Raw genomic sequence first — 23,662 nt, 5'->3', positions numbered from 1 at the left:
GCATATTTCTAAAATCACACTGATTGAGCAATCCTAACCGTCTAATAAATTATACCTGTACCCGTTGCCTTACAGGTGGTGCCAGATTAAGTCACATACATATCAGTACTCATATGTGGGGCCCACCACAATGTCCATTTGATATCCACTCCATCCATCTGTTGCTGGCTTACGTTTCGGATATGAGGTGCAGAAAAAGTAAACGGAGATACATCCGAAGACTCAAGTGGGGCGATCCCACAAGAAACAATAGGATTTAATGGCTACCCCTTGAGGGTCAATTTTAAAATTAAATGATATCAAGAAAATGAGCAATTATTATAAATTACTTAGTTTTTTAAAATCAATGATATTTAATCAACAATTCCTATATTCGATTTATGCATGAGTAAACTATAATAATGACATTTCTATATTATTTAAATGTTAAATCATCCTGAAAATATATGAATGTTGCTATTGGATTAGAAATTTTTTATAATGAACCATGAAAATCTTGTTATTATTATTTTTACATACGCACCCAAACCCCTCACACACCCATGTACTTATGCCACATTGGTTTTTCAGTACAATAGGTTCTTGAACTCATGACCTTGTGTTGAAACTGTTGTGAGTCTGCCATTGAGGCATGGTCATAAATTTCTTTACCTCCCTTCTAAATGCATCTATATTGGATTGGTTTTACAGTAGTAAAATAGTAATGATGGCTCATTCCTTCTACATTATCAGAGTTATATTGGCAAAACAAACATGTCAAAATCAAGGCTATCCATGTACTACTCATCTATACCATGTACCCTGTGGGTAGATTTTAGACATTTTCCTCTCAAAAATTAGTTTTCCTTAAAGTTGAGAAAACATTTTAGATAAATGTAAGAGCATTCGGGAACATGAAAATGAAGCTGGTGCTTGGTGTATGCTTGAGATTTTACTTACAAAAATCCACCCTGTGGCTTAGATTTAACCACATAAAGCACTTTCTCACCCTTTCTCTCTGTGTGTAATCCTTTCCTTTCTCCTACTCTCTCTCCACATTACATCCCAGGTTTGCTTGAATACACATTTATACGTTGGGACTTCAACTCTTGAATTTTGGTCTTGGCCAATGATTCAAATAGTTTATATGACTAATCCCACTTTGTAGTGTAGAAAGTCAACAAATAAAATCTCTGAAATGAGTTATTTCTTCAGTCATAGTCCATCTAAGGCAGCTCTATAAGGGCCTGTTTGGCCAAGCAGATTAAGAAGGATTAGGAGGGATGGGATGGTAAAATCCCGGGATATGCCAAACGAGCCAAACAGACCTGAAGAACTTGTCCCAAGATATGGCAAACCCATGGATCTTAAACCAATTCACTGACATCACCATCATTACCTTAAAATTGATCCCATCCCTCCTAATCTTGTTCAATCATGCCGGGGCGTGTTTGATTGGATGGATTGGAAGGGATTGGAAGGTAAAATCCCAAGATATGGCCGGCGTGCCAAACAAACTTGGTGAGCTTGTCCTGCGATATAGCAATCCCATTGATCTTAATCCACTGACACCACCATCATTACCTTAAAATCCGTCCCATCTCTCCTAATCCCTTGGGATCCGTCCGGTAAATAAATAGTTTTAGTCATGTGAGTATGGCCAACTGTTAGACTGATTCAATGCAAGAATTTCTTTTATAAGCATGACCCATCCCAAGGGAGCCTTATAAAATAAACAGATTAGGTCATGGAAGAACACGCAAATACTAGAGTATCTCCATTGACATCCTCAACATATATCTGAATTGATTTTCTAGTACATTCATTTCAGGCGTTATTTATTCTTGATTATGTCGCAAGGTTTTATAGTGTAGCTTATAAGTCTGACCTTGCGATCTTTAATTCAGTACTATACATCTCATTTATTCTTATAAATAGGTGTTATTGTACTTTTATTATACTCGTCTACTTTAAATATATATTTGTATCATATGGTATCATCTCGTAAATCCTTTATTGATAAAATCAAAAAAGGAAAAAGCTAGAATTAAAATATTGAATAATTACTTACATTTCGTTGAGGGTGTGATCCCGAATTTACAGATGAGGAATGTTTCCAATATAGAATAATACAATAAATACAAAATCTAATCTAATTTGATTATATCCTAATAAATTGTAGAAAAAAGAGGAAAATATATGGATATATTTAAAATTATTTATTAATTTATAATAAGTAATTTTAAATTTATTGTAGTGAAATAAAGGAGATATTTTCGTCAACAAGAAGCAGCATAGACAGTAGGGAAGAGATGTGCAAATACAATAAAATTTCAAGGGATTTTAGTAATTTTTAATTATTTCTCAAACATATCTCAAACTCTCTTGTTAAAAACCAAGCACTGGAAAATCACTTGGCTTCTTGGTTCAAGAACTTCTTAGGAAATTTTTTTTTTTCATTTTAGCTTTTCTTGGAGTATTATTGGAAACTTTTTGTTAAAATAAATTTAAAAATATTTATCTATAAATTAATATATGATTGTAATACACCTTTTTTTCCTACATAAAAATGAATGGATAGACTAAAAAAGGGTCCGCTCTATGACTCAGTGGTGAATAAACTCTATTTCAACATTGAGATCATGGATCAAGTACCCACGTGGATGACTGTGTGGGGTGTGAGTGCGTGTTAAAAAACAAGAAGCCAAAGTAGAAAGAGAATATCTTTCAAATTGTCAATCTCTTTGGAAAGAACATAATAGACAACATTCTAAAAGCAGACATACCCAAAACTCAGGTGGATCACACCAACAAAAAAATAGGAACAGCAATGTCCACTGTAGAAAGATTCCTGAGCTGACTAAATATAATCTTGATACAATACTTCTGTTTCGCTGGGCGTTCAATCACTGCTGTTTTATATGGTATGGCTAGAACTGGGCATGGGACACCTTGACTCGGCAAACTCATTCATCTAACTCGTCTAGACCCAACCTGATCTGAACGGAATGGGTGAGTCAATTTGAATTGAGTATACTTCGTCCCATCCAAACTCAATCGAGTCGAGTTCATGTCACCTAGTAACTTGACTCAACTTGAAATCCAACTTGGTATTGACTCGACTCGATTCAAACTCATATATATATATATATATATATATATATATGGAAATGGTTCTTTGCCGTCGAGCTCATGGGAACTTCCCATGAGGTTGAGCTGTGTGGGCCCCACCATGATGTGTGTTGAACATCTACCCCATCAGTAAGATGCATCATTTCATGGTGGGCCACAATCTTAAAAATAAATTCAATCCATGTCTTGAGTGGGCTACACCACATACGACAGTTGAAAGGGGTTACCCTTCCATTAAAACATTCATAATCATTTATTTGGCTCAAAGAGTTGTGGTTCAAAAATCCAAACCATCCATTGTGTGTGTCCCACTTGGATGAGGGGTCAGACCAAGTTTCATCTGCATCCAAAACTAAGGTGGGTCCCACCAAGTACTTTTATATGTTTTAGTCATGCCTTCACATGGTTTTAGATGGTATGGCCCACCTGAGTTCTGTATATTGTTGATTTTTGAGATATCCCATAATGTAAATGGGATCCATCAAATGCAAGGTGTTGATGTTCGACACACATCATAGTGGGGCCCACACAACTCGACCTCATGGGAAGTTCCCATGAGGTTGCCTATATATATGTATGGGAAAAGGTACTATGCGCTCGACCTCATGAGTCCGTCCCATGAGGTCGAGCTGTGTGGGCCCCACCGTGATGCGTTTCGAACATCTACCCCATCAGTCAGATGCACCATTCCATCGTGGGCCTAGGTCTCAAAAATCAAGTCAATCCGTGACTTGTGTGGGCCACACCACATACAGAAGTGGGGAGGGGCCGTGCACCATTAAAACATTCATAATCATTTTTTAGGCCCACCGAGATGTGGTTTGCAAATCCAGCCCATCCATTATGTGTGTCCCACTTGGTGTTGATGGGCGACATGCATCACGGTGGGGCCCACACAGCTCGACCTCATGGGACGATCCCATCAACTCGAGCGCATAGTACCTTTTCCCATATATATATATATATATATATATATATATATATATATATATATAAAGGGTTTGTTTGACAGCATAAACTAACTGGGGGTTTCAAATCCAAGAGGGTTTCCATTACCCTTTTTGAGGGGGGTTTGCAGTCCACGATGAGAGCCTGGATTACACCTAAAATCATTTCAATAGTTGCAGGTGTAACATGTGTGTCACTATATATTATCATTCTATTAGGCACATGGCTCACTAATGATGATCAGCACCGTCCAAACATTGTCCATGTAAATCAATGATTAAAAATCGTTGGTTAGTCACTGAGACATGATCTTCCGCTTGTGGCTCGTCTGAGACTTAGAATTTCATCATTTTCAGCTAAAGCACATATTTCAACGGGCTTATCACAACCATTGTATCAAAATTTACATATCTCACTAATTAGACATATTAAAATTGATTTAGTAATTAAATTCAAATTCATGTAAACATACCATAGATAAGTACTTTTGCATTAAAGTTGATTCACACTCAAGGGTGCCAAACACACCAGGCGGATTGCAAATCCAGGGGGTTGCTAATCCTGGCGTTCCGAATCCAGGGGCTTACAAATCCACGCTCTCAAATAGGCCAGGTTTTGAGTTATGAATTTAGCCCCTGGATACCCGCTACGCTCGACCAAACTCTGTGCCCACTCAGCCCAACTTGATACTTGTCACTGGTCAGACCTGGTCTAGATTCCAAGCCAAAACCCGGACTCGGATCGGGTCAGGCATGCTGGACTCTTACCAAGTCGGGTTGAGTTTGGGTCATATCTATTTCAAAACTGAGTCGAGTTGGGTCAACCCTAGCTTGGTCTACTCGATCCCCTCCATTAGGTATAGCCAACGAAACAGATGGACAGAGTAGATTTATCTCTATGACCCCACACAGCTCCGAGCGCAGAGATATCTCTGTGCGCGGGGTCACAGGAAACGGATTGGCTACTCCCCCTGCCACCAGTAGAGCTGGGCATCGGACCGAGTCTGATCGGATTTGGTCCAACCCGATCAGGTTCGAAATTTGTAGGTCTTGACCCGAACCCGATCAGATTCGGGATCGGATCCGAGTCATTTAACTCGAACAGATCCTAACCATTGCTGGCTTGAATCGATCCGACTCCAACTCGGTCAAGAAAACCGAGTCGGATCGGATTGAGTAATGTTTGGATAAAAAATTGATGGATGGTGTGGATAAACCAAAAAAAGCTCACAATGGGCCCCACATAATTAACTTAGTAGGATAAAACAGATGCTTAGCTTCTTGAAGAAGCTTTACCTCACAGAGGCTTCTTGGAGAAGTTTTGTAACTCCAAAGTATATTGTTTGATGTTCTATGAGGCCCAACATGATGTATGTGTGTCATCCATGCCGTCCATCTATTTTTATATATCATTTTATGATATGAGAAAAAAAAAAATGAACTATATCTCAATCTTAAGCGGACCACATTACAGGAAACAGTGTTGAATAAATTTTGACCATTAAAAACTTTTTAGGGGCAATAAAAGTTTTGGATCAAGCTTATATTTATTGTTTCCCTTCATCTGGGTCTTTATGACCAAATCAACCGATTGGATTTCAAATAAACAGTACAGTGGGCCTTCGGAGGATTTTAATGGTGAATATCCATTCATTATTGTTTTGCTGTGGTGTGGCCCACGTAAGATTTATATCCCTATACTTTTTTTTATCAAGCCCTAAAATGATCTGTAAAAATGGATGAACGGAATGGATGAAACACATACATCATGGTGGGCCCACAGAGCACCGACCATTAGCTACGTGGCGGGTGAGTAGCCAATCCGTCTCGGACGTAGCCTACCTAGCTAATGTAGGTACGTGTCGTGCGAAACGAGCACTGACGTGCCTCGAGCTCCGAGTTGTACGAATGGTTCAGAGGAGATCTACGTTACATGGCCCACAGTGACGTGTTTACTATATCTTCACCGTTCATCTATTTTTAGAGATCATTCCGGAGCATTATCCAAAAAATGAATCATATCCAAAGATCACCTGGACCACACTATAAATAGCAGCAGATATCATGATTCTCACCGTTAAAAAATTTGTAAGGCCCACCATAACGTTTATTTTACATCCAATCTGTTCATAAAGTCGCAAGTACCTTAAAAAACATATTTCATAAGGCCACAAGTATAGGATTGAAGAGAAAAAACAAATTTCATATTCCTATGACCCTAAAAAGGGTTTCAATGGTAGACGTTCAATCTCCCTCTAGTTTTTACAGGGTGGTCTAGTTGATGGTTAGATCTGCCTTATTTTTTGTCTCAAGCATTAAAATGAGCTCGCCAACTGGATGGACGGTTTGGATATAACACATACCTCGTGATCAAATCCACAAAACTTGCTAACGTCACCTGAGTCCGTCCGCTTCTTGCCTTCTTCTTGCTAACTTTCTCAGTATATCTCTCTCCAGCAGCAAAGTCCAGGTTCCGAAACCTCCTTCTCGCCTTCTTCTTCAACCGAAATAGAGAAGCAAATATAGAGAGAGAATCTGATGGAGAGAGATAGAGTGATAGGGACGAGCTCAAGTGTACATTGGGCAGGATTTTTTGGCGCCGAGGCAAAAGTAAAAACGAAATACACACACACACACACATGCGGTCCGGATCGGGTCAATCCGAATTGGATCCAATCAGATTAGGTTTCGAATCGGGTCGGTTCGGAACAGGAACTATCTGAATTCGACCTGAAAATAATTCGGATCTGGATTATACTACCCGATCCTGACCGATCTTGATCATCGGTTCTGTTCGAATTAAGTCGGATCGGGCTGGATCCACCGGTTCGGGTATGAAATGCCCAGCTCTAGCCACCGGCTAATGGCTGATGGTCGGTGCTATGTGGGCCCCACATAATGTATTTGTTTCATCCATGCCGTCAATATATTTTTAGAAATCATTTTATGGTACGAGACCAAGAATAAGATATATCCCAATCTCAAGTGGACCACATTACAGGAAAAAGTGTTGAATGAAGGTCGACCATTAAAAACTTTCTGGGGGCCATTAAAGTTTTGGATCAAGCTGATCTCTGTTTTTTCCCTTCATCTAGGTCTGTATGACCTAATCAACAGATTGGATTTCTAATAAACAGTACAGTGGGCCTTAGGAGGATTTTAACGGTGGATATCCAATCAATATTGTTTTCCTGTGGTGTGGTCCACCTGAGATTTATATCCCTCTCATTTTCGGGATCAAGCCCTAAAACAATCTGTAAAAATGGATGACGGAATGTATGAAACACATACATCATGGTGGGCCCCACAGTGCACCGACCATCAGCCACCGGGCTAGTGGCAGGGGGAGTAGCCAAACCGTTTCTGTCAGTCTAATGAAGGACAAATTACTCACGTGCCTGATAGCTTCGCAGGTGTGTGGCACACATGTGGAAGATCGAGGGCATTCACTAGGTAGGCCCCGACGGATACTGACCGGAAGAAAATACCAGGCTTTTCCACTTCTCTAGTGGGCCATACACCGCTGTCGAATACGAATCGTTGATTTTGCTTATCAACCGTTCGATTTCTGATAAAGGTATCGCCTACCTGACAGGTTAATGTTCATGATGACTAACGTAGATCATTCTAGAAATTCTCATGTCCTTTTGAATCGATCCCATATCACACGTGTATACTTTATGTTCTCACACGTGCCGCGAAGCCCCCTCTGACAATCTCAAGCGAGAGAGTATACTTAATTTGTATTGTCTTTACTAGATGGGTGTTAGAAGATACTCAGGCAGCGTATGACGCTTCATACACAGGTACCTAAAAATTTACAACTTGCATATATCATCTCAAGATAAGCCGTCTAAATTGTGGGAAAGTATTCTTATAAGTGTAATTCCAAGAATCATATTATTTTTTTAAATCCTAGACATTGATCATTAGAGGCTTGTTTGTTGAAATTGGACCATCGAATATGTTTCATTATAACCGTCCAATAAATTTCCAACAATCTGATGGTTAGATTACTACATATTCTTAATTTTTGGTTAAAAATAAATCTAAACTGGAAAAAATAATTTCAGAATTTTAATTATACTTATTTATATGCCACATATGCAATTTCTAAATGCCTGTGTATCATACATCCCACCCGGCCAGAGTATCGAAATGTGGCTAACTTCCAACGCTCCCCCGCCGCAACGCATTCCCTCCCATCTCTCTCTTCCCTCTTATCTGCAAATCCCAAAAAATTCCAAAAGACAGAAAGGCCCCCGAAAGAAGAAGGAAAAAGACCATCTTACCCTTTCCCCTCCATCAATGGCTGCAATCTCGTCTCACTCCCTCCCCTCCATATCTTCCCACCTCTACCCCTCACAACCCCAGAAATTTCGAAAAACCCTACCACCCATCTTCATCTCCACTAACCCATCCCACCTCAACCTCCATCAGCTGGCCCACCTCTTCGCCTCCACTAATTTCTCCTGCCACAGATTCCCGAATCCCGACGCACAGACGGGCCGCGTCGAGCCCGTCGATCCCGGCAAGCTCCGGACGGCCGTCGACCACAGCTCGGTAGTTGTCTCGGTGTTCTGCCGGGAGGAGTTCTGCGAGGGAGGCGGTGGGAAGGAGGACTTGGGATTTGGAGGGTTGTTGATGGAGCGGGCCGTTCCGGTGTCGGAGAAGAATGGACGGTTGGTGGGATTCGGAAGGGCAGTCTCTGATGGCGGATTGACGGCAGCGATCTATGATGTCGTGGTAAGGAAGAATTATTACTACTGTTTTGTTAGGAAAACTTAAATACTCTGGTAGAGTGTGATGAATGATACACACGCACTTTGAAATTACTTAGAAATTGCATACATGGCATGCAACTAATTCAAATTAAAAAACTGCCCAAGTTATGGTATCCCAGTTTAGATGTATCATGAACCAAAATTTATGCTTATTTGGTTGACTATCAGATTGGGGGACATTTATTGGACGGTTAAAAATGAAAAGTCTCTGATGGTATTATTTTAACAAACAAGTGTTCGTGACTTCTATGTGCCGCTTCTGATTGCAAGGCAAGTCCCCGTTTGGATTGCATACACGCGCTCCTTTCAAATGGAATGGACCATATACTCACGCTCCTTCCCGTGGACTGCGCACTTGCGCTCCTTAAGCAATGCATTGCGTGTCGCCCCACTATTGGGCTGCAATGTTTGTGTGCTTCTTTCTTATATCACTTAAAAGAATAGGAGGTGAGAAAAAGAAGAGAAGAGACAAATAGAGTAGGGTCCATCCACTTGTATTTGACAAGGATTGTGTTGTTTGCATACTATATCTGTTGTTGGATTGGGGAGGTTAATTGGCTTGTCTTCCCACATGTGGTTGATTTAAGCACGCCATTGAGTTCCATATTTCAGCTCCCCAATACTCACACGTGTGACCGTGTCAATCGATTCAGAACAATAACACTGAAAATGTAACATGCCACATATTATACGCCCGACAATGGTATTAGAGCATTCATCGATGCGATTTCGACAAGAGAAAACGGCTAATAGGTTGCCAACGCACTACTTCATCATCCTGTACAAAAGTTTATACTGCATGGTAATATACAACAAAGGCTATATTCATAGTTTTTGTGGTTTGTCATTGCATTACACTAGCATATAAGCGGCACTACGCTAGTATGTTGAGAAGCTATTAAGATTTATTATGTATAACATATGTTCATTGTGGGCATCACCTCACCATTTCCAAGGGACTCGTTTATTCTCTTTCTTGACTTTGATTGTTTCTGCTATGTCCAAATGGGTGAGTAGAACTTTGGGGCTGGATTAACAATGATCTCGTTGCCCTTGTGCCAATAGGTTTAAGTGATGCCACCACTGATGGTGATTGTGCATGAAAAGTTTGAAATGAATTGTCTCGGATGTGTTTTCCAGAAGACTAGCATGGGACCCTTTCTCATCTAATGTAGTAACAAGCAATGGCCTCTAAATTTATTGTCGTCAATCTCGTGAAAGGGGGGAAGTTCAACGGGAACAACTTTAATGATTGGCGTCAGTCTATTAGGATTGTACTAGCCGAAGAGAATATTGTACACACTAAAAACTGTTACAAGAAAACCAAAGATAGAGAATGAGAATGTTTTGATAAGTAGGTTGGAGCTTGCATAACAAAAATATGGGAAGTGGAAGAAGAATAATAGGGCAGCTAGAAACATTCTTTTGAGCTCCATGCATAAAGAATTAATTTCCTCATTCAAAATATATAAGAGTGCTAAAGAAATGTGGGATGCTCTAATCGAATCATACTCTAAAATCTCAAATGCCAAAATCAGAACAACACAAATGGGATTTAATGCGTATTGAATGCCAATCGGATGATCCATTAAGGATGCCATTAGGAAAATGGAACAGATGATGACAAATATGCAAAATGTTGGTTGTGTCCTGACTAAGAACCGGAATATTATAGCTATGTTCCAATCTTTGCCGGACTACATTAAGGATGTCTTGAATCAAAATGAGGCAATCAAGACCTTTTAAGAACTTGGGTCATCATCCCGAACACAATGTTGAAACAAAAGGCTGTTGCACTTTGGAAATAGTGTGGCTTTTCCTGTTGAAAACAGAATGAGGAATATTCGATTGAGGAGAAAGTATGGGAGAATAGAAAAGTGGAATGCTCTCATCAATCAATCCAATCTACACTTTCCTCCACGTTTTTGTCCATATCAACCTTGTTACCAACAACTACCACTCGATACCAGCTATATCCACATCAAAATCTACCATACCCACCTCAACACCATCCCATGAGATATCTACAACCACCACTGCCTCGTGACATATTAAAGGATACTAAGCAAAGATCCAGAGGACAAGGTGATGGTTCCTACTTTGCATGTGGTTGGTAGGGTCCTTGGGCTAGGACTTGCCCTGAGCATAAAACGATAACCTTTCTTCCATTTATTAGTTGTGTCTGCACAGAAGTATTGGTAACTGATTTAAATTTTACTGACATTGTGGATTTAAGGGAAACATGGTATTTGATGAAAAACTGAAGGTTCTGTGGATTTTCGGAGTATCACATTCAGAAGCCACAAACTATACATGGGAAACAATGCATTGGAGAATGTGATCGGAGTTGGTACTTATTATCTCGAGTCAAAGATAGAATACTTTGTTAATAAAGACACATTTTTGCCCTCAAGATGAGAATAATCTAATATCGTCACATGTCTAATTAGAGGGAATTTTTAATGTAAGGTTTTGTAAAGACAACTACTCACTCAGGAAAGACAATGTAATATTTGCTTGGGAAGAATTGTCAGGAAACCTTTTTAAGCTAGATATTGTAAATAGTTTCTCATCAAATACCAAGCAACTTTTTTTTATGGTGGTATAACTGATTTTAGTGTTAAATCCAAATCTATTTAAGTAGCATGCCAGATTGGGACACATGGGAAAAGATTGAATGATGAGATTACCACGTGATGGATTGCTAGGCACATTGACTAGAGTAGGTTTGCCCTTTTGTGAATATTGTGTGTGTTAGGAAAGGTAACCAGGATATCATTTCTGAAAGTAATAATATGATGAGAACTTTTACATATACACAATGATATATGTGGACCATCGAATGTATAAGCTTGAAATGGGTGCTAGTATTTTATAACTTTTATTGATGATTACTCACGGTATGGTACAATATATTTGATTTATAAAAAACCTGAAGCACTTGATTAGTTTAAAAAATACAGATAAGAAGTGGAAACTCAATTGGATAAGAGGATCAAAGCATTGAATACAGACAGATGTGGAGAATGCAGTTCAGATGTTGTCAAGTCCTATTGTGAGAATGCTAGCATTGCTCGATAGTATACCATGATCTACAACCCTTGACAAAATGGTATAGTTGAAAGGAGAAATAGAATTATGTTAGATGTGATCGTATCTATGATGGCCCATGCAAATTTGCTAACTACTTTCTAGAGAGATGCACTGCTTACACTTATTTTTGTATTAAACAAGGTTCCCTTAAACTCACTTTCCAAAATACCATATGAATTATGGACTAGCAGGGGACTGTCATTGGGAGAGTTACTTTCATGGAGTTCATTGGGTTACGTATTGATTTCTACTTCGTATAGAAGCAAGCCAAACAAAAGATCAGTTGAGTGTACATGTTGTTCAATATCCCATCCATTTTAAAGGTTATTTATTATTATACGAAGACTATGACAGATGGATTGAAATTGAATCCCGAGATATGACATTTGTGGAAGACATGTATCGCAGTAAAAAGAAGCCAAGGATAGAGATATAACTTTATGAGATGCCGGAAGCAATTCAAGAAAGTGGGAGTGGTAGTTTAAACCAAAGTAATCAAGGCAGTCCATGATTTGTAGAGACAGTGGGAGCACATCGTCCAATATCCTTGAGCTATGACGAAGTTTACGACATAGAATCTCTAAGAGGCATTTTGAAATAGAAGGTGAATCATATTCATGTGTTGCAGTAGATGAAGATGAATCTGATTCGTATTAAAATGTTTATATCTCCAAATTCTAAAGACCGGATTACTATAATGAAGAAAGAAATGGACAACCATGTTTGGGAATTAGTTGATCTTCCGATTGGCTGTAAAGTAATTGTAGATAAATGAGTGTCTAAAATTAAAAGGAAGAAAGATGGTTTAATTGATATAAAGCTCATTTAGTGGGAAAGGGTTTTACGCAGGTGGAAGGTGTTTATTATGAAGAAACTTTCTCACATGTAACTAGGTTCGCATCAATTCACAAACTTGGCTATTGTGGCATGCCACGACTTGGAGTTATATCAAATGGTTGTAAATTTATTTTATTTTTTGATATGGATTTAGAGGAAGAATCTACATGGAGCAACTTGTTGGATATGTTGACAGAAATCAGGTGGGTAAGGTCTACAAGCTCCTAAAGATTATCTATGGGCTGAGACAACCATTGAGGTAGTAGTACATAAGGTTTCATAATGTCATCACCTCCTTCGGACTTGGCATGAGTGAAAAAGGCCACTGCGTATATGTGAAGCAATTTGGGAAACACTTTCTAATATTGTCATTGTATGTTGATGTAATTTTGTTAGCAGGCAATGACATATGAATGCTACTTTAAGGAATGACTTTTGTTATGGGTAAAAATGGACCGACCATATGTATGAGATAGATGAGCCGAGCAGCCAGACTTGATGACTATGGATTGCTTCGACCTCAACCTCGGTTACCGACCTTGGAAGTCGGCCTCGGATACCAACCTCGGCCTCGAGTACCAACTTCGACCTTGGCCTCGGGTACCAACTTCGGCCTCGGATACCAACCTCAGCCTCAAAGAAGAGCCTCGATCACGATCAACACTTCAACTCGGTTTGTACCATTCTTGATCATGGCTAATAGTTCAGTTCGGTCTGTAAGATCTTGACCTAGCTGTCCTAGAGGTCGACCTCAGCCATCTACCCAGACCTCCTCGGATCCCGACTACTCAGAGATCTTATCTGAAGAAGATCTTCCCGAGATCTTCGCCGTGTATCTTGGGGAAATAACCACAATGCATTCGGAAAAAGATCCCTTCCGCAATTCGCATCCATCATAGAGAGTCATTGCCACACATGCCATCGCCCCCAAAAGCCTATAAATGCACTCGCTACCATGAGTAAAGCTACACACAACAAATATCCCGATTCCTCTACTCCTCTTGCGAAACTACCTGACTAAGGCATCAGAGGGTCCCGGGCCTTAACCGGCGCCCCTAGTGTCTTCTTTTGTTCTTCAGTAAATTGCAAATACTCCGGTTAGCAAGAGGTAAGGCAGGATCGACCAGATTTTAGCATCAACAACTTTTATTAAATTTTGAAATAAAGGACCTTAGTAAAGCGGACTTTATTTTAGGAATGAAAATCACAAAAAAATAAAAATAAAAATAAAAATAAATAAACAAAATTTTGGGACTATTACAAATATATTATATTGAGAAGATCTTGAAGCAATTTAGAATGCACAATTCCAAGCCAGTTGAAACTCCAATTGATAAATACTATCGAGTAGGAGTATGTGTCCCAAGTCTAATCTAGAGAGGCAATATATCTCTTTTGTGCCCTATAACAGTGTGATAGGTAATCTCATCTGTGGATGCTATACATTAAGCCCATATATGTTATGTTGTGGGTCTCATGAGTCAATATCAAAGTAATCTAGGGCAGGCACATTGGCAGGCAGTTAAGAGGATTTTTTGCTATTTCGAGGCACGAATGACTATATGTTATGTTATCAAGACACTGAGTTAATAGTGCGAGCTTATTCTGTTGCCTATTCAAGAGATGATCAGGATGAAAGCAAGTCCTCTTCAGGTTATGTATTTATTAAACAACTACATGGTGCTAATCTTGAGGGCCTAGGAGAAGTTACAGTGAGAAGAAGGAGAAAGATAAAAGAGAAACAATACATAACACATTCTGCCCTGGCCGTTCCTCTCCCTCTCTCCTTTCTTCTTAAGTTCTCTTTTTATTTTATATTTCTACTTGGTATCAGAGCGTCCGATCCGAGACCTGCGGTAGTGGGGCCCACTGTTGACGTCGTCCATACACATGGATGGTGTCAGCAGTGTACGACCATGAAGTCTTTTTGAAGCAGAAGTTTGGAATCTGGTAGATTGGGATTTTAGAAGAATAATGATGATTTTTTCACATTTTTTGGAGGTTTTTTAGCAAAAATGAAGAACAAGTCGGAAAAATCAAGATTTTAGTCCTTTTGTTGTGATGCTTTTTGAAGGTGTTTTAAGCAGATTTTCTCAAAGGGGTAGGTGCGATTGATCAAGAGCAATAACCAAGAACAAGATTCATGAAGTTTTGTCAAGGTTTGGGAGTACTACAACGTCTTTTGTGAGAGATGGGTGCCATAGGCTCTTATTTTGTGGGTTTTGTTGCTGGATTTCCTTTCTTCTTTATAATTTGATGTTGTAAGGCTGTAAAATGCTGTGTAAAATCGTGTTGATGGTGATTGCGGTATTGATGCTCTCGTCATAATGCTTAGAAGGTTTAGTGCACATAAGGTGTTCGACGTTATGCTCCACTCAACTTTACATGAGAGTTTTCTTATAAATGGTGGATCTTTCCTTCTCAGTTGTTCTTCTCTTCCTTTATTAGGCCCTATTGTTTGTTGTGAGTGTAGTTGCACGTGATGCACACAAGCCACCACATGCTATTGTGTGTTTTCTCTCGAGTGTTGCACGTGATGCACACTCAGTTATTGTGCAAGTAACACTTGTCTGTGAGAGAATTTGCATGTGGATGACAAGTTTGTGACTTGATGTTTGTTGAGTTTAGTTATGGCCATGTACTTGAATAGAAGATTCAATGGATGAAGGAAGTGCAAGCTACAATTTATGTCCATGTTGTGTTTGAGGGTGAGCAATGATCCACGCTCATTATCTTCATTATCTTTGTATGTAATCCAAGCTGGGCATGACCAATATACATGCTCCAGCTTGAGGGGGAAGAATGGAAATATGTGTAATTGTGTGTGTGTGTGTGTGTGTGTGTGTGTGTGTGTGTGTGTGTGTCAGTCTTTAGACCAAGCGACACATCACACATTTTTCCCTAGCCATTCCTCTCCCTCTCTTCTCTTCCTCTCCTCTCTTCTCAAGTTTTCTTTTTCTTTATATTTCTACTTTAACCGCCCTTGACATTTGCGTAGAATGCATGTTCAGGATGAGGAAACACATTGGGATGCAACTACTAATATAATAGATGACAAAGCATGAGTTAAGGTGCAAGCGCCTCTAGTCTCAACTTATTGGATTCCTATCGTGTTGAACATATTCACATGAAATTTACACATGTTAGTGCTTATAGCCCTTTACTATGGACAACTTTAAGTGATTGGAGATGTGACTGAGAGTTGAATGACATTCAGAGGGGGTAGTGGGTTAGGAGTTACTGTGTTGAGTCTGCAGTCAGGCGCTTTAGGCGAGATTTCTGTTTGATGAGATTAGGAGTCGTTGAGCTAGCGCTCACGCACTTTAGGCGGGACTTTAATCTCCTAATAATGTCACAAGCCTGTATAGAGCCGGGTTATGAGTTTTACTGAACTGTGTCGATACTCACGCACTTTAGGTGAAACTTGCACATTGTAGACCCGACATAGTTCTTAGTAATGTCTACTTTGCTGCGTGGCTGGGCGATCACATGCTTGGAGTGTTGAGTTGGACTCTACTCTAGGACTGATTATTTATTAGTGCCTTGTTCAATCTGATCAATGCATTTTGCGAGCATGTTGGTCCTGTGGGTAACCCTTATGCTCATCTACCAACTTTTGTGTATAGGAGGGTGAGATTGAGTGTTGCTACTTAACATACGGTATGAAGCTCATGATTGATTTTGCCGGATATACTGCTAGGAAAGTGGCTTAGTCGATTCCAAATTGCGTAGTTGCATGGGAAGACCCCTTGACATCAACACCGGGTTCCTAATATCATGATTACATACTTTGAGACTTATCCACTATAGGATTATTGAGTTTTGTTGGACAATGGTTTGGAGACCGTTTCTTAAATTTTTATACACAACAGCACTCGATTCATAACAATAACAGTCAAAATGTAATATGCCATGTATTCTGTACCTAACAGGTTTGACAAGTTAGTCAGTTTAGTTTGAGTGAATGTATGCCACGTGTATAATTTCTTATTGCTTGCCTTCAGGCTTCATACATAGTCAAAGTATGAAATAAATCCATGTTGTTGGGGAACTGAGTGTGTGTGTCTATTCTATGCTTTTGATAGATGGTACCTGTTTTTTGAATTTGATGTGGATGGAGTACTGCCATTTGGCTGTGTGGAAGGATGATTTTTTGGAAATGCTTTTCCATGGAAAGCTAAATTTATCGTGCGCGGCACTGCCCAAGAGCTCCAGAACTGCTTGTTTGTGGATTCTCTCATCTGGACCACACCTGATGAATATCTCAGGTCTTACACATGTATGCCATGTTGGCACAGGGGTGCGAATGCCTCTTTTTTGAGAAGTGTTCCGGGGACTTCTCATCCAAACACTAACTCATCTTTCCATGGAAATCCAAACTTATCACCAAACGTGACAGAGAATTTCTTTCTAGGGATCATCTTTCTAAGAAAATGCTCTCTTTCTGTGGACCTGGAGGTGTATTTATCTATAGCATAGGGTGTAGATAGCAATTCTCTTGCTATTATTGTTGCTATTGGGGAACCATAATGATGCAGGACATGGAAAATTAAATATGATATGCAAGATTGCAGGCTTAGATCACACCAATTCAGAAACAATCACACAAATTCCACATCCCACATGAAAATCCAAGCATTCAATTAAAGGGGAATCTATGCGGGTCCAAGCCGACACAGGCTAGGACTGGACCAATAAAATTATAAACCAAACAATGTCAAAGGGAAATAAAATTAACTACTCATGCATAAAAATCAGTCCCTAATCCAAGGGATTCCCTAATTTCAATTCAAGGAACCCTAAGGTGATAAAAATGGGCAAATCAATTAGGGATCATGTAATATAGGGTTAGGATTCATGAAAAAATGGCTATGAGAGGATAAAAGAGGATAAAAACCTGAGCCAAAAGATGATCCCGCGTGTGGACAACAACAATGGCCCAGACGGACGTGTGTGTGATCCGGCCGCACGTGTGTGGGGCCCACTATTCAGAAAAAGGCCACCTTGGCCCTAGTCGGCCAGGGATGGACTCCAAAACCTCCAAATTTCAGCTCGATCCGATGTACGGTTTGTGCGTGGTGCTCCGCTGAAGTTTCAGCTTGCCTGCGGGCCGAAATCTGGAAACCTGCTTCAATGAAGAAATCTGATGCAACAAAAGGACAAATTCGAGGTACGGATGGTGGGGGAAGATGGAAAAAAAAGATGATGGAAGATGGGGGTGAATTGGGATCGATGTGGCTTCGCACCACGGTAGTTAGCCCTTCGAAAAGGGAGGGCTTCGCACCCACTTTTGAATTCTTCCACAACTCACGAAGAGAGCAGAAAAATAAAACAGGAATTTTTTATTAATTTCAATGAATGAAAAGAACTACAAAGGGTGCCTATTTATAGGGAGAACCCTATACCCAAAAACTCGCACCATGTGCGACACCTATTACTTGGCGATGAAGTAAACTAAAATAAAAATCAAACAAGGAAATCTAAAGCGTTTACGATGTTCTAAATAATAACAATAAGCAAAACCTAAAATATAAAACCAATCCGACGAATGGGCCACGATCATGAGATCCCATGGTGAGCTTTTCTTGACTATCGGGCCACTTTTCTGAACCAAAACTTGTCTTCTAGTTAGGAGGCCCTCCCTGGACGTCGTCATCGAGCCAGATCGATGGTGAGGTCCTCCTTCTGCGTACGTACGTGCGTAGGGGTGGTGGTGTGCGGGCGTGCATGTGCACGATGTCCTCATCACATAAGGCACTGATTCCCATGTCTGCTGTGCTGCAAAAAAATTGTACATGCGACACAGAGGTCGTTGATCTGCATTGTTCATCGGGTGGTTGGCCACTATGGAAGATCTCTACTGATCGGACAATCTTTACCATCCATTTCAGTGACTGTAAATGTATGGGAGGAGATTATAATGGCAAATCATACTTGAACGAGAAAGCACCTAGTTATTTGGGTTGGTTGGATAGCCCAATCTATGCATTTTGTGGATAGTGATCTATTCATTGCTGGGCCCACCCAGTGAGCGATTTGGATCATGGAGTTTGTGCTTATGCCCCCTATTTGAGTTTTATCATTTGTGTATGATGGATCTTGTTTATTGTGTTTTTAAGAGAGGAAATTTAACTTTTGCACAATATGTGGTGCACCAAAATTTGACTCAGGTTTGTTATTCTACCACTTGTTGGATATGTCCCTTGTGAATGGCCCACTGTCTATAAATTTCATGGACTGGACTAACCTACCCACACAAATGGTGAAACTATCCACAGTCAATGATGACCTTTGTCCATACTCCTTGTCCTTGCCTTCAATTTTTAGGTTGTTGATTGGATGGTTAAGATTGTCTGATCCGTTAGTTGATGAATAAGTATGCATCTTTCATTCTTGAACTTCTTGTATCTCTACTAAATGAAAATACCAGTTGAAATTTCTATGAGTTTTCTCATTTGAAGAGGTACTATACAATGCTTAACCTGAGAATATCTACAGGAGGCATCAGTCTTCATTTTGTAAGAGTGGGGCCCATGTTCAGACATACAAACAGCTGATATGAGGTTCTCACTGTGTATGGACTGTACACAAAAGATCTCTCGTATGGAGAAATCCTAACCTTTTGTAGGATGTAGGAGGCGGCCAGCAAATAGACAGTTAAGAAGAAGATACAGAAAATCGGAAACGGTCTTCAATTCAACTGAAGAAAAGCTGAAGAGTTGATAGATGTGATCTTCCAATCCAGGAGTTTCTTAGTGCAGGAGATAATCTGCTATGGGGCCTGTGATATCAACAGTTTGGATCACTGAACCATAGGCTGCACTTGTACAAACCAAAAATTGAGTTGTACTTTAGATATTCTCAGGTCGAGAGTTCTATTATCCCTCTTCTAGTAATCTAAACATTGCCTATCTAGTATGCCTCATACCATTTATGTTCAGCGCCTTTCAGGTTATTCCTTCACTGCAGAGATTGGGAATTGGCCGCAGGATAGTTAAAAGAATCATAAGGTATGTGCAGAATATATTACCTAGTAATATGGTCTGAAAATCAGTCCAGGAAATGCGATCACTAGAGGTAAGAGTGCGAGTGTGCGACATCTGGGCCATTCATCTAGAATGCCTCAATGTGTGTGGTATGGTCTGAAAGCCAGTCATTGTTATCATGTGGGGTTCTTCATCTGCATGAAAAAAAAAAAGAAAAAGAAACGAAAAAAGAGGCTCCATCCACCTGATGACAGGACTAATTTGGCCACAGCAACATACATGGAGGAGCCCATGTGGCAAATGCACATGATCCTTTGTGATCCTTCTCTCAGAGTAGCAATACGAGGATTCTTCATTCTTACTATTCCATTGGGGTCTAATGTTTCTCCAGTTCATACCAGGGTTCTTACCAGTAGAGGCATATATGACATAGCAGCCCTCTGCTCTGAAGAAGAGAGGTATGTGAATCCAAACCAATGGTTTACATCTCTCGAGCTCAACATGAGCTTGAGTCTGAGTCAATTCAAAAGAATGATAGCTCCTTGAGTCCGAGTCAATTCGATTTGTTTGTTCAAGTTTCTGCATTTCGCTAGGCCTAGTTACTTATGACTGATGACTTGGAACTTGGCTGAAATGATACGAGTCTGCTGAGGTTTTGGAGGAAGCTGATATGGGACTATTCTCATTCATGAAACCTCAGATGAGTTGAATGGAGTTTGTTGATTGGCTGAGTGCATGAGGTTGACAATCTAAAGAATGTAACTCTAGCTACTGTTGGCTTGTGGGGATTAAAAAAAATCGATTCGTCTCATCTGTGACCATGTACTGCAGTACTAAGATTGGGCATTGTTTGAGTCAGTTATCCTCAAGACTCTCCTTGTCAAATGTGCTGATCTTGATAGTAATTGCCTGCTCAAGTTCATCATTTGGTCTGCTGTCACATTGAGCAATTTGATCGCCTTTATCAACCTTTCTCTAGCACGTGCATGTGCACATTTATTTGTGAAGCATGCAAGTTCCTCCGTCGGTGTACCAACCCAAGCATGGCTGACAAGTACACATGTATGCAAAGGAATTATTAGGTCCTAGCGATGAGGATTCTAGTACCCCGATCTGTCTGGTATGTTCATGTGGGGCCCATGGTTCGGCGACCCAGGCTGTTTATCTGATGACCCAGATGGGAGATGCTGTGGAAATCTGTACCTTTGGCCGCCTTCTTTCCAGATGAATGCTGTACATTTCTTTCTCAACTGTCTATTTGTAGGCCACAGGTTGAAGACTTCGGATCTCCCAATCTGAAAAAGGGGATGGGTCCCACTTATTGATGATATACACTATCACATCATGATGATCAGGATCAGACAATTCCTCCATGGATATGTGTATATGTATGTCTTCATGCATGTATTGTGTAAGCATGCATCCATATGTAGATAATTGCAGCTTCCTTGTGTAATGCTTCCAAAACTTCTGCAGGTTGTTTTTTGAAGCATGTGGATTTGGAGAGGACGCTCTGGGGTCCACCACAATGATGTATACCCGGTCTGCATCAAACTATGCAGAAGGCAATCCTTCAGTTAGACGCGTTGGCCGGATGCTGCTGTTAGTCCCACCACTGCGAAAGTCCTCATCAGAGAATGCAGCCAGCGGCTAGAACAATCTGCATCTCTTCCATCTGTTCATATCCAACTAAAAGAATCCACATCCGACCTCCACACAACCACACACGACTAATCTATTGGAGAAGCTTCCGTCGAGCTTTTACAAAAGTTCCTCTCAAATGGGATTTTGATAGGAGAATTGCTGATAGACAAACATCACTTGTTTCAGCCCTCCGCAGCATCTATGCAGCGATTGAGGTTTTGGGAACTTGGGCAGTTGCATCTCTTATATATCGGATGATTCTCTCCTTTGCGATGGGAATTTCAGGTATTGATGGAGATATTTCGGTTTTTACTTACCATGAGCTTAACATCATCTGAAAATAAGAGAAGGGAATGAGAGAAGAATCTCTCAATGGCTTTGTCTGTGAATTTGGATGTTTTGAGCTCTCCCTTGATAATATCTGTACAGAGCTGTTATAACCTTGTGACTTTTTTTAAAATTTGTTTTGGTAATTTTTCTAGTGTTTTTTTTAATTATTATTATTATTATTTTATTGATGACATTATCGGGCCATAGCAAGATCTGTGCTTCAATGGTAGGTGTTCAATCCCCACTGTTTCCTGTGGTGTGTGCCATTTGATTTTTGATCTTCATCATTTTTGGAGGCATTCACTAACCTGAGCTGGTGAAACCGATGGACAGAGTGGATATGACATGGACGTCATGGTGGGACATGCGAGATCCCAGCTGCTCATCATGTGGGCCCCACTGTGCATAGGTCCATGCGTGAACTCCGAATTTGGGGGATGCCATTTGGTAGTTGACCCCTCCAATGCCCTGGAAAAGCTATGGGCTCCACCATGATGAATTTGTCCATCCATTTTGCCAGCTCATTTCAGGGCATGAGCCCAAAAATGAGGCAGATCCAAATCTCAGGTGGACCACACCACAGGAAACAGTGGTGATTAAAAGCCTACCATCGAAAACTTCATAGGGTCCGTTGATTTATTCGCCACCCAAAAATGAGGCAGATCAAAATCTCAGGTGGACCACACCACAGGAAACAGTGGTGATCGAACGCCTGCCATTGAAAACTCCATAGGTCCGTTGTAATATTTATTTGCCACCCAAAAATGAGGCAGATCCAAATCTCAGGTGGACCACACCACAAGAAACAGTGGTGATTTAACGCCTACCATGGAAAACTAAATAGGGCCCATTGTAATGTTTATTAGCCATCCAACCTGGTGATTAGGTCAGACAGACCTGGATGAAGGGAAAAGATAATTATCAGCAGGATCCAAAACTCTTGTGGCCTCTAAGAAGCTTTTAATGGTGGGCATTCAGTCACCACTTCTTCCTATGGTGTGGTCCACGTAAGATTTGGATCAGTCTCATTTTTCGGTCCATGCCCTAAAATGAGCTGGCAAAATGAATGGACGGCGTGGATAAAACACATACATCATAGTGGGGCCCACAGGGCTTTTCCAGCGCCAACTTGGTACTGAAGGGGTCACTCCCGAATCCGAGTCCGAATGGGGGCTGCTAGCAGTTCTTTTCGACTGTCAGTTCGCAACTGGTCCCCTAATGCCCTAACGGGCCTCAACTTTGGGCCAAGGTATGCCCGTGGCGTGACCCACCTGATGAATGGCCCAGATGTTGCACGGATAAAGGTACCAACCCCATTAAAATGGGAAACGGATTGGCTATTCCCACTGCTACCAGCCAATGGCTGGTGCTCGGTGCTGTGTGGGCCCCACCATGATATGTGTTTCATCCATGCCGTCCATCTATTTTTATATATCATTTTAGGGTATGAGAACCAAAATTGAGGTATATCCGAATCTCAAGTGGACCACATTACATGAAACAGTTTTGAATGAGCGTCGACCATTAAAAACTTTTTGGGGGCCATAAAAGTTTTGGATCAAGCTGATCTTTGTTTTTTCCCTTCATCTAGGTCTGTATGTCCTAATCAACAGATTGGATGTCAAATTAACAGTACAGTGGGCCTTAGGAGGATTTTAATGCTAGATATTCAATCACTATTGTTTTCCTGTGGTGTGGTCCACCTGAGATTTATATCCCTCTAATTTTTGGGATCAAGACATAAAATGATCTTTAAAAGTGGATGAACGGCATGGATGAAACACATACATCAAGGTGAGCCCCACAGAGTACCGATCACCCCCCACGGGGCTGGTGGCAGGGGTAGTAGCCAATCCGTTTCCATTAAAATGCCTCACAATCGAAGGCAAAAGGTCCATTAACTGGAAGGCTATGATTGCGAACATGGAAT

The 23,662-nt window shown here is 40.5% G+C and overlaps 1 protein-coding gene across 2 annotated transcripts; it reads left to right on the top strand.

The window, feature by feature from the left end:
• Nucleotides 1–8,248: 8,248 nt before the first annotated feature.
• On the top strand, nt 8,249–21,870 carry LOC131253688 (GCN5-related N-acetyltransferase 3, chloroplastic). 2 transcript variants are annotated; one of them, XM_058254805.1, is made up of 4 exons: nt 8,249–8,804; nt 19,724–19,782; nt 20,160–20,216; nt 21,235–21,870. In XM_058254805.1, the coding sequence occupies exons 1-4, from the start codon at nt 8,367–8,369 to the stop codon at nt 21,410–21,412; spliced, it is 732 nt and encodes a 243-aa protein (XP_058110788.1). In that variant the 5' UTR covers nt 8,249–8,366; the 3' UTR covers nt 21,413–21,870. The 2 variants fall into 2 exon arrangements, with proteins under 2 accessions (XP_058110788.1, XP_058110789.1); XM_058254806.1 differs by lacking the exon at nt 20,160–20,216.
• The last annotated feature ends 1,792 nt before the right edge of the window (nt 21,871–23,662 follow it).

Source organism: Magnolia sinica, chromosome 8 (assembly GCF_029962835.1).
Source record: "Magnolia sinica isolate HGM2019 chromosome 8, MsV1, whole genome shotgun sequence".
In the NCBI taxonomy this organism is placed as follows: domain Eukaryota; kingdom Viridiplantae; phylum Streptophyta; class Magnoliopsida; order Magnoliales; family Magnoliaceae; genus Magnolia; species Magnolia sinica.
Note: the sequence above shows the minus strand (reverse complement) of the source record. Positions and strands in the feature narration are given on the sequence as shown.